The 13,283-nt window shown below is 46.5% G+C and overlaps 1 protein-coding gene across 1 annotated transcript; it reads right to left on the bottom strand.

The window, feature by feature from the left end:
* Positions 1-10: 10 nt before the first annotated feature.
* MGC126945 (uncharacterized protein) lies at positions 11-2,690 on the bottom strand. The gene is given in 10 exon segments (XM_059880480.1): positions 11-133; positions 136-222; positions 340-390; positions 393-576; positions 1,459-1,589; positions 1,592-1,715; positions 1,717-1,736; positions 2,009-2,059; positions 2,062-2,352; positions 2,596-2,690. Coding segments are annotated over 10 exon segments (1,050 nt in total). The 5' UTR covers positions 2,669-2,690; the 3' UTR covers positions 11-95.
* Positions 2,691-13,283: the final 10,593 nt, after the last annotated feature.

Below are 13,283 nucleotides of genomic sequence, written 5' to 3'. Positions count from 1 at the left end.
GACTGGGTAAGTGCGTGTATGTAGATGGTGCCTCCCAGCACTGAGGCAAGAGACTGGACATTTTCTGTCTTGAAACCCTGGGGGCACAAGAAAACTCAGATTTCACTCCTCTCCCTACCTGAGCGTTTCTCCTCCAGATCACAGCTCCAGCCACCACTGCCAACACGAGGAGAACCAGGCCAACAATGATGCCCATGGTGAGGAAGGGGGTCTGAGGAGGTTCTGTGGAGGCAAGGGAAGGGCCCTGACCTCAGGCTTGAGCCCTGAACTTGCTGAACTGACTCCTGAAGGGCTCCTGCTTTATCTGAGAGGACACTCCAGCCCCATCCCCCTCCTTACCCCATCTCAGGGTGAGGGGCTTCTGAAGCCCCTCATGCTGCACATGGCAGATGCATCCCCTGAAGCCCTGGTCTCCACAACCTCCATGTCCTGGGTCTGGTCCTCCCCGTCACGCTGCCAGGTCAGTGAGATCTCCGCCCAGTAGAAGCCCAGGGCCCAGCACCTTAGGGTGACCTCACGGTCAGAGATGGGGTGTCGGGTCACATGGGTCTTCGGAGGAACTGAGGAAAAAGGTGAGAAAATTTAGGAACTTTGTATTAATTCTAACAGCCCACATGAAGGGGCACTTCTGTGACCATTCTGAGAATGGAGGGAATAAATGGTGTGAGAGGTGAGAGTACAAAAGACATGAGCCTGGACCCCAGGATATGGGAAAACTTCTTATGCTTTGAGAAGTTCTAGAAACAGGATAAAACAGCCCAGGGTAGGAGGCTCCAGGTCTCTGAGTGAGACAATACAGACTTCTGGTCCTGACCTAGGTGAAGACTGAGTTGATTCAAAAAATCTGGAGCTCAGGTGGCCAGTGAAGAAGGCATGGGGCACAGAAAAAGGTGAGAGAGTAAAGCACTAAGACTTAGGCCAAAGTCAAAGAAATCTGCTAATAAATTATTTCAGAGACCTCCACATCCAGAGAGACAGAATCCTTTAATTGTCCTGAGAAGGACATTTGGTTTTTAAGCAGCCTCACAGAACACAGCAAAAACAAGATGCAAAGAATACCTGTTAAGCAAATGAATGTAACAACGTATGTAAACCTGAGAGTGTCACTGCTTTAGAATTCTTTGCATCTGCTTCTTTTCCACACCTCTTGCTTCTCTAGCCCTTCTCTCTGTTTCTCACATCCCTCATCCCCCTTAGTCTCCACCAACTTCTCATCCCTGAACTGTCGCACAAGAACCACCACCTCACCTGCCAGCCATAGACTATTCTCTCCACAGTGGTCAGAAGTGGCATTTCAAACACTAAGAATCTTTAAGCCTTACTCTAAGGATCCAAGTGGTGGAGGAGAGGGGGAAGAATGCTAGTGTCAAGCCTTTGCTTCTGCCCTTAAGGTTGGGCTAGTTGGAGGTACAGCCCCAACCTGAGGTGAGATCTGGGAGGTCCCGGGGCCCCTGGTACCTGCGCGCAGCACAGCGTCTCCTTCCCCTTCTCCAGGTATTTGCGGAGCCAGTCCACGCACTCGGTCTCCACGTATGCCCCGTACTGTTCCGCTGCTCCCTCCACCTCCCACTTGCGCCGGATGATCTGTCCACCGTGTACGCCGCGGACCAGGAGCGCATGTCCTCGTTCAGCGTGATGTAACCCGCGCCGTCGTAGGCGAAGTGCTCGTACCCTCGGACGATGCAGCCTTCCGGCCCGACATCGCAGCCAGACAAGTCGAAGGAAGCTGTGCGATTCTGCCCCGTCCCCGCGGTTAGCACTGCCCACTTAGCCCCGCCCAGTGCTCAACCTAGCTTTCCTCCTGCTCCAGACCCCCGGGCGGTGATTGCTCAGAGCCCGTTTTTCTCCTAAATTGAAAACGCAATCCCTGTGAATCCTAGTTCCTACTGCGCTCTTCCCAGACCGAAGAGAGGTCGGAGGATCTCCTGACCTCGGGGGCGAAACCTCAGACCCGGGAACTCAGGGGGACCCCGGCTCATCGTAGGGGAATGCAGGGCTTGAGACTCACCCAACTAGCTGTGGTTGTGGTTGCCAACTATGACCTGCAGGTTCGACTCTAAGCCTGCGAATGTTCTCTGGCTATCTTGGTTTGCCGGTCCCAGTACTGCGGCCCCTCCTGCTCCATCCACGGCGCCCGAGGCTCCATCCTCGGATTCGCGGTGTCGCTGTTGTATCTTACGAACTGCGTGTCGTCCAAGTAACCGACAGATTGATAAAGGTCCCTCCCGAGGCCAGGACGCGATACCAAAATATGGAAGTACCTCAAGGAGTGGACCCCTGGGACCGGGAGGGGTTGCCACCCGGGCCGACGCTCCTTCGGGCGCGGGTCCCCATGTCCGAGGTGAATGTGACCTGTAGGGGATAAGGGGACGAGCGGGCATGAGAGACGGAAGAGGGCCGGTGGGAGAGTCGAGTGGTGAGAGGAGAGGGCTGGAGGCTCGGAAGGGACAGGGGAGGGTCAGGACGGGACGGGGGCGAGGTAGTGGGTCTGGTCTCGGGGCCATAGAACGCGTCTTCCGCGGCTGTCCCTCGCCCCAGACAGGCGGTCCCCTGGCTTCTCCTGCAGAGGCTATTTCGTCTCGACCCCGCACTCACCCGCCCAGGTCTTGGTCAGAGCCAGGGACTCCGAGAGCAGCAGGAGGAGGGTTCGCAGCTCGGTGACCCACATGCTTGGGATTTGGGGCGAATGTGAGCTCGAACCAGTCTGAGAACTTCATAACAGGGAACCGCGGTGGCGCTGATTGGCTTCCCTAGAAACCAATAGACCGAGACCAGGAGTAGCATCATAGGTGTCCAGGAAGAAGGACCTGACACAGTTTCAGAGAGAAGTGAAACTGTGGGGAAGTTTCACTTGTGTGAAATCTCCAGTGCTGTGGGAATCCCCAGTGCTTAGCTTCCGTGTCCCAGACGCCAACCCCCGCCCCTAGAACCTGAGACCTTGAGCGCCACACCCAGGGCACCTGGGACTTTGTACCCTGCCCCTCTTCTCGAGGCTGCACCAAGAGCACTTTGTCAAAAAGTCTCCCTGGCGCTGGGACTGTTTGAGAAAACCAAGGAGAAACCCCCAGGCTGGGCTCAGCCCCTTTGTCTTCCCTTCCCCAGTTCCCTCTCCCTGACTTGCATCCCTATTCACTCATCCCTTGGGCACGCTCCTAGGAAAAACAAACTTCCAAGGAATAGGGTGCCAGAGAGCAACCTGGTCTTAGGAAAGCTGGTGAAGAAACAATGGTATGCTCATTAAACTGGGGGCAGTTGTGTATGTAGAGATTCCTATTTCAAACAGGAAACCAGCTTACTGTTTGCTTGTTAACCATAATCCTGATGTCCCCTGGATGACTGAGCATCTAGTCTGTAAAAGTAATGATTTTACCCTTCCCGTGTGAATGTGTCTAAACACCTCTGCAATAACCAAAGTTCAAAACTTCACTCTCCCAAACTGTGGCTCCAGGCTTTTATACTTTAAAATTACCTTTATTCCATAGCCCCGAGTTTTCCTGTCAGAGTCTCAGCACATGGTCAATACAGAAAAGCCCATGGAAGCACAGTCTCTTCCTGCAGAAGACCTGTGCCTAGGCAGTAATTTACTACAGTGACTAGGTGATGACAGGAGAGGCTACACCATTGAAAGAAGATTTTTTACTAATTACACTTTCAGAGTGGACAGGGCATGGCACACCACACAGGTCCACAGCGGGGGAAGCACCAAGGTTGGCCAGAAGGTCAAGGAGAGGGAGAAAGCATGGCTCAGAACTTTCATGGCATTTTCCTCAGGGCTGAGGGAAAGCAAAGGAGGGCTGGAGAAACATTTTAGGATTGGCTGGTTTGAATAAGGTCATTGGCAGGTTCTGGGAGACAGGACCTGTCTCTAGGTGCCTGGTACCTGGCCCTGGATAATGAGAGCAGAGGAATATTGCTTCCTGGAATGTAAGACCTGATAGAAGTGTGTATGTGTGTGTGTTCGTGCTCAGTCATGTCCAACTCTTTGCGACCCCATAGACTATAGCCTGCCAGGCTCTGCTATAGAAGAGGTGGTTCCAGATACGGACTCTGGATTGTCTAGTTTGCAAAGAAAAGGTTGCTCCTGGGCAAGCCCTTTGCTGTCTCTAAGAATTGGTCAGCTCTAGAGCGCAAGTCTCTCCCCAGTTATCCAGACCACAAATGGCAGAGCATCAAGAATACAGAAAATAAGAAATATTATTAACACATTATATTTCAACCAGAGTGTACAAACTTTAATCCCCTCAAAGTTGCAAGTGTTCAGTGCAATCAAAGTGTCCTTCACAAACACTCCTGCATCGTCTATGTTTGTGATCCACACCTAAGCGATGTGCACATTTTATTGGGCACTTGGTATTATTTTCTTTAACCTGATTGTCATAAGGAGACATCTGGTTTTTAGGCAGCCTCACAAAACAGAGCAAATACAAGATGCAAAGAATACCTGTTAAGCAAATCAATGTAACATCATATTTAAACCTGAGAGTGTCGCTGCTTTAGAATGCTTTACATCTGCTTCTTCTCCACACCTCTTGCTTCTCTAGCCCTTCTCTCTGTCTCTCTCATCCCTCAGGCCCTCTTCTCCCCTTAGTCTCCACCTACTTCTCATCCCTGAATTGTGGCACAAGAGCCACCACCTCACCTCACCATGGACTATTCCCCCCACAGTGGTCAGGAGTGTCATTTCAGACATTTTTTAATATTCCAGTGGCTCCATCTCACTCTTGGAAAGCTTCTAGAATGTAAGGCACATGAGCACAGGGGCTTTGTGTTAAAGCTGTTTTGGTTAAAGCTGTACCTCCAGCATATAAAGCTATGTTTGATACATAGTGAGCACTAAATTAATGATTGTTGAACAAATGAAATAAACAAACCTGATTGTATTAAAGTCTGATGGCATCATATACAAATCAGAAAATTTTTTAAAGTAGAAAAATTAGGAAAGATTTTATGTTGTTCAACATATGCGAGAGTTCATAAATTCATTCCAGTGGAGAAAATGTTTTATATGTTGCACAGTTGAGCCTGTGCATTAGTTTTCTATTGCTGCATAAAATGTTACCACAAATGTAGTTGCTCTAACAAGAGCCATTTCAATGCTCCCAGTTCTGTGGATCAGAAGTCCAGGTGCAGTATGGAGAGGGTCTCTGTTCAGCATTTCGTGAAGTTGTGTTTGCAACTAGAGCTTAAGGTCCTCCTCCAAGCTCATGCAGAACTCTTTGCAGAATTTTACTTCTTATAGTTGTAGCACTGAGGTCCCCATTTCCTTTCTTGAGGTCGGTAGAATGCTGCTCTCAGCGCCTCTGGCCACCAGCATGCCTTGCTATGTGGGCCCCTCCATTTCAAGCCCTCCCTCACACTGCATCCCTTTCACTGTTTGTTCAGTAATAACCTAGTCTGGTTAAGAGTTCACTTGATTAGGTCTGGATTACCCATGATCATCCCCTGTTGTAAACTCAACTGATATGAACTTAATTACATATGAAAAAATCCCTTCACAGTACCACTTGCATTAGTGTTTGATCAAACAACTGGGAGAATGTGAATAATGAGCAGTTGGTTATTGCCGGCTGTCTTAGAATCTGCCTAATATAGCCTTGTTCTTCCTTTGGGTTTAATTGGGTTACAGTTGGTAATGGAAATTCAAATAAATAAAATTTTGTAAATAGTAATAACATGCTTTCTGTCCATTTAACCATGGGGATTCTCCTTAAATTTTAAAACCAAATGGTATGTTTAATAGAAAGTGTTAGTCGCTCAGTTGTGTCCAGCTCTTTGTGACCCCACCAGTCTCCTCTGTCCATGAAATTCTCGAAGCAAGAATACTGGACTGGGTTGCCATTTCCTTCTCCAGGGGATCTTCCTAACCAGGGATCGAACCCACATCTCCCGAATTGCAGGCAAATTCTCTACCATCTGATACACCAGGGAAGCCCTATGTTTGACATCCTATTGTTAATTTACAACAGATCAAAAATAAAATGCAATAATCCATTATTTTCTTTGGATGCTGTAATAACTGTATACTGCTGTAAAAGTGAGAATTTCAAAATCAAATAATTATTATGTTCCACAGTTTTCCAGAATCAGAATTTCAGGAGAGGTTTACTTGAATTCTGGTTAGGGCCTCTCATAAGTTTCGATGAAGCTGTCAGCCAAGGCTGCATCATCCAAAGGCTTAACTGGGGCAAGAAATTCACATTAAACATGGTCACCCACATGGCTGTTGGAAGAGGCCTCATTTCCCTCCTGGATCGTCCTGGGAGGCCTCAGTTCCAAGCCATACTGACTTTCCTTAAAGCAGCTAATGACTAGGCAGCAATCTTCCGCCAGAGCAAGTGATCTGAGAGAGGGCAGCCAAGATGGAAGCTGCGTTGTGTTTGATATCATAGGCCCAGAGTCACACGCCATTACGTCAGCTTGCTCTCTCAGTTACAAGTGAATCACTGGGGCTTCCTGGTTGTCCAGTGGCAAAGACTCCATGCTCCTAATGCAGGGTGCCCAGGTTGGAACCTTGGTCAGGAAACTAGATCCCACATGCTGCAACTGAGACCTGGTGCAGCCAAACAAATAAAAGATTTTAAGTGAATCAGTAAGTCCAACCCAAACTCAAGAGCAGAAAATGAAGCTCCACTTCTGGAAGGGAGGAATATAAAAGAATTTACCCACATGTTAAAATCAAAATTAAATATTCTCTCAGGATTTTGTAAATCAAATGCTTCCTTTAGTCAATTATTCTTGAGTGCTTCAAACTTCTTTTTGGAACGTAATAATAAAAGTTTGCAGGTCTTCCCTGTAGCTCAAATGATAAAGAATCAGCCTGCAATGCAGGAGACCAGGGTTCAAACCCTGGGTTGGGAAGTTCCTCTGGAGAAGGGAATGGCAATGCACTCCAGTATTCTTGCCTGGAGAATTCCATGGATAGAGGAGCCTGGCAGATTATAGTCCTTGGGATCGCAAAAAATCGAACACGACTGAGTGACTAACACTATTACTACTAATAAAAGTTTGAGACAGAGAAGTGAGATACCCCAAGGTCTCTAAGATTTCCCTGCAAATTCTATACACTGAAAACATATAGTAGCTATATGTAAATGATTAGGTAGCTATGGATAATTGAGTTCAGTTCAGTTCAGCCACTCAGTTGTGTCCAACTCTTTGCAACCCCATGAACTGCAGCACACCAGGCCTCCCTGTCCATCACCAACTCCCGGAGTCTACCCAAACCCATGTCCATCGAGTCGGTGATGCCATCCAACCATCTCGTCCTCTGTTGTCCCCTTCTCCTCCTGCCCTCAATCTTTCCCAGCATCAGGGTCTTTTCAAATGAGTCAGCTCTTTGCATCAGGTGGCCAAAGTATTGGAGTTTCAGCTTTAACATCAGTCCTTCCAATGAACACCCAGGACTGATCTCCTTTAGGATGGACTGGTTTGATCTCCTTGAAGTCCAAGGGACAATTCTGATCCAGGTAAAACTTTGTTCCTAGATCAAAATTAGCCATTCCTGTCTAATGAGTCACATCAAAACTGTTGTCATGATACTAAGCTCGGAGTGGGGAGGGAGACTAAAATAAGAGATTCTTATTTTTTTTTCTTTCCTTTCAATTGAAGGATAATTGCTTTACAGTATTTTGTGGGGGTTTTTTATTATACATCAATAAGAAATAGCCATAGGTACACCCGTGTCCCACCCTCCTAAACTTTCCTCCCATCTCCCTCCCATGAGATTCTTATTTTTCTAGTTAAAATGAAATCTCATCAGGTAATATTATCAAAGATGATATTCCTTTATATTTTTCCATCTTAATTTACACTGAGCAAAATGCACTTTTTGGTTCCATAAATGTATTTAAGCCAGGTGAATGTGAAAATTAATGTAAGTGACGTGTCTAAGCCATCACAAGACCTTAAGCATCAGATTAAACATTGTGCAGCAGAAAACTGACAGAGATGCCAGTGAACAAAAGAGCAAACGGCCTAGACAAAGATATTTCTGTGGCATCCTGGATTCTCTCTCTCGAATACAGTTCACAACATTTGGCTATGGGTTAGTTCTACTTTGAGTAGGTCTTACTAAGGATCCTTAAACTTTGGTATGTAATTTTCCCTTTCATTGAAAAAAAAAATTAATCTGGAATGGTTCACAAACTCCAGTTTCAAAAATACCAGTTTAAGGAGTTCTGATACTCCTCGGAACCCACCTCTGAGATAAGATGTGAAGCTAAGGAGACTTGTCTGATGGTTCGGTGGTTAAAACTCCACACTTCGACCGCAGCAACCATGGGTTCTATCCCTAGTTGGGGCACTAAGATCCTGCATGCCATGCAATGCAGCCAAAAAAAAAAAAAAGAATCAGAGACTAAGAAGCTACCGTGAGCCACTTCTCAATCCCATCTCCCATATATAACCTCTATCCTGAAATTTGTGTTTACTGTTCCTCTGAGTTTCTCTAATGATTTTACAGTAAATGCATATACCCCCAAACCAAATGTTATTTAGTTCGGCCTGTTTTTGACCTTCCTGTTCAGTGAACACATACAGCTTGTATTCTTCCATGACTCAGTGTTATGGGTAGGTGAGTTATCTGATAACTGATAGAAAGATTCACTCACTTTACTGCTGGAAAAGCTTTATAGTTCGTGACTGTACCACAGTTATTTTCCTTTGGGTGAACATATGGTGTTTCAATTTTTGTCATCAACATTAGTGTACATGTCTCCTGGGACACATAGGCAAGCAGCCCCCCAGAGTGAATGATCAGGAGTAAGACTGTTGGATTATATGATATATGTACTGTAACCATTCTGCTGCTGCTACTGCTAAGTCGCTTCAGTCGTGTCCAACCCTGTGCGACCCCATAGATGGCAGCCCACCAGGCTCCCCTGTCCCTGGGATTCTCCAGGCAAGGACACTGGAGTGGGTTGCCATTTCCTCCTCCAATGCATGAAAGTGAAAAGTGAAAGTGAAGTTGCTCTAGACAAGGCTAATTTGATTTACAAAGTTCTACTATCAATTTAAATTTTCACTAGGGCTGTGTAAGCGTTCATGTTGTTTGTGTGGTTGTTCCAGAGGAAGCTGTTTTCAGCAGAAAGACAGAAAGCAAGAGGTAAAACCCACTTCCTGTGTTGAAACTCACTTGCAGTGCAGATCACCCTGGCATGTTTTTCAAACTCTAGCAAAAACTTCATTTCTTCTAGTTTTATTCCGTATATATGGCATTGTACTTTTAAATTTTATTTTTATTGAAGTATAGTTGAATTGCAATGTGGTGTTAATTGAAAAAGAATGTGTCGGCGCTCCCCTGGTGGTTCAGTGGTAAAGAATCCTCTTGCCAGTGCAGGAGACGTGGGTTTAATCCCTGGTCTGGGAAGATCACACATGTGGAACAACTAAGCCCGTGCACTACAACTATTGAGCCTGTTCTCTAGAGCCCAGGAACCACAACTACTGAACCCACATGCCACAGCTTCTGAAGCCTGAGCGCCCTAGAGCCTGTGCCCTACAAGAGAAGCCATCGAGATGAGAAACCTGTGCACCACAACTAGAGAATAGCCCATGATTACTGCAACTAGAGAAAAGCCTGTGCAGCAACAAAGACCCAGCACAGCCAATAAATAAATCAAATTATTTTTTAAAAAAAGAAGAAAAGGAATGTGTATATAAATGGCATCACAGTTTCAACATATGTGTCCTGAGAATGCTTCCTTTTAGCACAACCATATAGTATTAATTTATATATTTGGAGTCCTCAAATTAAAAAGAAAGAAAGGAAGGAGGAAGAAAGCTGAGGAGGAGGAGAAGAAAGAGAAAAGTCCAAATTAGTAAAAGAGAGAACAAGAGAAGAGCAATTAGAAATATTAAGTATGCTGCTGCTGCTGCTGCTGCTAAGTCGCTTCAGTCGTGTCCGACTCTGTGTGACCCCATAGAGGTAGCCCACCAGGCTCCCCCGTTCCTGGGATTCTCCAGGCAAGAACACTGGAGTGGGTTGCCATTTCCTTCTCCAATGCATGAAAGTGAAAAGGGAAAGGGAAGTTGCTCAGTTGTATCCGACTCCTTGCGACCCCATGAGACTGCAGCCTACCAGGCTCCTCCGTCCATGGGATTTTCCAGGCAAGAGTACTGGAGTGAAGTGCCATTGCCTTCTCCGATATTAAGTATAAATAGCATTTTTAAAATGCAAGGAAATAGATTTAGACAATATCCACAGAATAATAAAGACTTAAGAGAGCTTTATTACTTAGCTTTATTGAACAGAAAATTATCCTAAAACTTAGTGTCTTAAAGCAACAAATATAACTCGGATACTAAAAAGACAAGCGAAATGAAGCAGATGTTGGTCGGAGAAGCTGGATAAAGAGAAAGGTTTTATAAGCTGAAATAAATAATAGGTTATTGGTGCACAAATGAAAATGATCTCGTTAGTCCCTGGCCTCCAAGAAACAGTTGCCAAGTTGAGACTAAACTCGCCAGTGTTTTATTAGGGGAAACACTTGTCAGAGAATGTGAGGCAGGCAGAAAACATTGGGAGAGCCTGCAGGACTAAGATGCAATCTGACCCCTAGAGGCAGACAGGAGAGAAGGTTCATTGGACTATTCTAGACCCCTAGGCAATGGAAGTGAAGTTGAGCAAGGCCATAGAAGAGTCCCCGAGCCACAGATGGAGCCCTGTGTCTCCTGGAAATGAGCCTCCCTTAGGGTCACTGTTGCGACCTGTCATTGTCTGGGAACAGCCCTGGGAAGCAGGGTCTCTGCATAAATGCTGCCTTGGATCTTAGCGCATAGGAGCAGGGGCCCTTGTGCCTCACCTGGGGGCTGTGTCCTAAACCTTCCTACCTGAGGCGTCTGGACCCTTGGAAATCAAACCCTTCTCAGACTGGGTGACCGCACCTAACACTCATAGTTTCACTGGGACAAGGGAGAAGCAGCAGGCACCCATGTCTCTCACCTGAGTTCCCCGTGTAGTCCTCCTGCACCAGTTATGTAGCAGCAACTCCGTCTCTCCCGAGGACCAGGCTCAATCACATCTGCCTAGAGAAGACAGGACCCCTCCTCTCACCTGCTGGTCTTCGGCACATGGAATCCAAGCTTCCCGGGTGGCAGTCATAGGGTATGGTTCAATGGGACCCTTATCGTGTCCCCTTGTAAGAGTGCCCCCTTAGTGGAACTGAGACCTCCTATCCTGCAAAACCCAGAGCTGTGTAGACAGAACGTGTCACGGGTTCAAGGATTTGGCCATGGACCGCACTGAGGGTCACTGTTCAGCCTAACATCTCACGTTGAAATCACCGTAGACCAAGGAGCCAACATTGTTGGAGTCAGTGATGGTGAGTCAGGAGCTGTGAGAAAGAAGCAATGAGGGGAACGGGCTGGGTGTCCATGGGGAAGGCCCACAACCAGCAGGGTGGGGGCTCTAACCTGATGTCAGACCGGAGGATGTTAGGGAAGGGGGTGGGAGAAAGGTCTGCGGGGAGTCATAAGAAAGACCCCACCCACACCCAGGTACAGGGGTACAAGGTCCATGGACGAGGAAACAGTATCAGAGGACTTCAGAGGGACCGTGTCCTCGAGGAGACCCAGGTTTCTGTCAGAGCTGTGAGGTGAAGGGAACATCCGAAGGAGGACGTTGGAGATTTTGCTGGTCAGTGTCTGAGGACTCCAGGGGGCGTTGTGAAAACCCTCAGGAGCTGAGGAGGGGTGGAAGAGGAGACAGAATAGAGCTGTGCAGAGCCTCTAACACAGATGAGAGGCCAGACTATCTGGGGGCTTGTCATGACTAAGACAAACAGGGAAAGCGCATAATGAGGTTAGTCCCGGTGGGTCAAGGCAGCTGACAGGGAGATGAAGGTGGAGAGGATCAGAGGTTTGGGGCTCTCACTTGGGCTCTAGGGTGAAGAAGATGGTGGAGATGACAAGGGCTGAGGTGGCTGGGTCTTTGTTCCTGTGTGTGGACCCCTCTGGATCCGCTGACTCTGGGATGGAACGCCTGAAGGTGAGAAGTGGTCTTCGAGGATTACGTGAGTGCACTCTCACCCTGAGGGCTCAGGTCTGCCTTGACGCCTGCTGTTGGAGGTGTGAGTTCTCAGGGAGCCAGGGGTGACCCTGGCACAGGGGTCCCTCTTCTACCCTCATAAGGAGAACAGAGGGCCCAGGGCAACTGTGTCCCAAGTCCCAACTCCCAACTGTCCCAAGATGCTCATCGCACTGTGGGATGTTATGTAGACATTGAGATGTCGCTCCCAAACAAGAGATGATTTATGTCATAAAACTGAGTTTCAAAAAGCTGCAAAAGAAGTAGGAAAAAAATGTGTCTACTTTTCAGTTTTCTTTGGAATTGTCATTAGGGGCTGGAGAGAGGGAAGAGAAGGAAAATTCAGAGATGGCACAACCAAGCGTTCCTCTCTCCAAGTGAAAGACATGTGCAGGATAATTAAGAGAATTTTATATTACTTTGACATTTCATAATGTTAGGGAATTACAGTTATTTTCAGTATGATAATAATATTATTTGAAGACAGTTTCCTTTTCAAGAAATGACACTGAAATAGCTAGGGATGAGGATCAGGATGTTGGCGAGTGATTTTCAAGGATTTCAGCAAAAATCATGGAAATATAATTTATTACATACACAAAGAAAATATGACAAGATATTAACACCACTATATCTAGGATGGCTATTGTACTATTCCTTCAAACTTGAGATATCTTTGAAATGTTTCACAATAAGTTGGAGAAAACTTTTAGAAATAATAATGCATGGGAAATGTCCACAACCTAATGTTGAATGAAAATTAGGCTTCAAGAGTATGTGCATGTGAGAATGTGTGAATGTGTGAATGTGACAATGTGTGTATGTGAGTGTGTTCTGCGTGTGTATGTGTCAGTGTGGGTGAGAGTATGTGTGTGGCAGTGTGTGTCTGTGCATGTGCCAGGCTGCTTGTGCATTCATTCACTCATTCATTCACTCACTCACTCATTCACTCACCCATTCATTCACTCAACAAGTATTTCTAAAGCAACAACCAGGCACTATTCAAGGAGATAGGAATACAGCTGTATACGATCAAAGTCTCTATACTTGTGCTCATAAAGCTTATGTTCTAGAGGAAGGAGAGAAAATAAACAATTAAATAATGACACTTGAAAATGTGCATTAGTGACCATGGTGTGAGGCTTCCCAGGTGACTCAGTGGTAAAGAATCCACCTGCCAATGCAGGAGGTGCAAGTTCAATCCCTGGGTCAGGAAGATTCCCTGGCAAAGAAAATGGCAATGCACTCCAGTATTCTT

Source organism: Bos taurus, chromosome 23 (genome assembly GCF_002263795.3).
Source record: "Bos taurus isolate L1 Dominette 01449 registration number 42190680 breed Hereford chromosome 23, ARS-UCD2.0, whole genome shotgun sequence".
In the NCBI taxonomy this organism is placed as follows: Eukaryota; Metazoa; Chordata; class Mammalia; order Artiodactyla; family Bovidae; genus Bos; species Bos taurus.
This window is presented reverse-complemented; position numbering and strand designations above follow the sequence as displayed.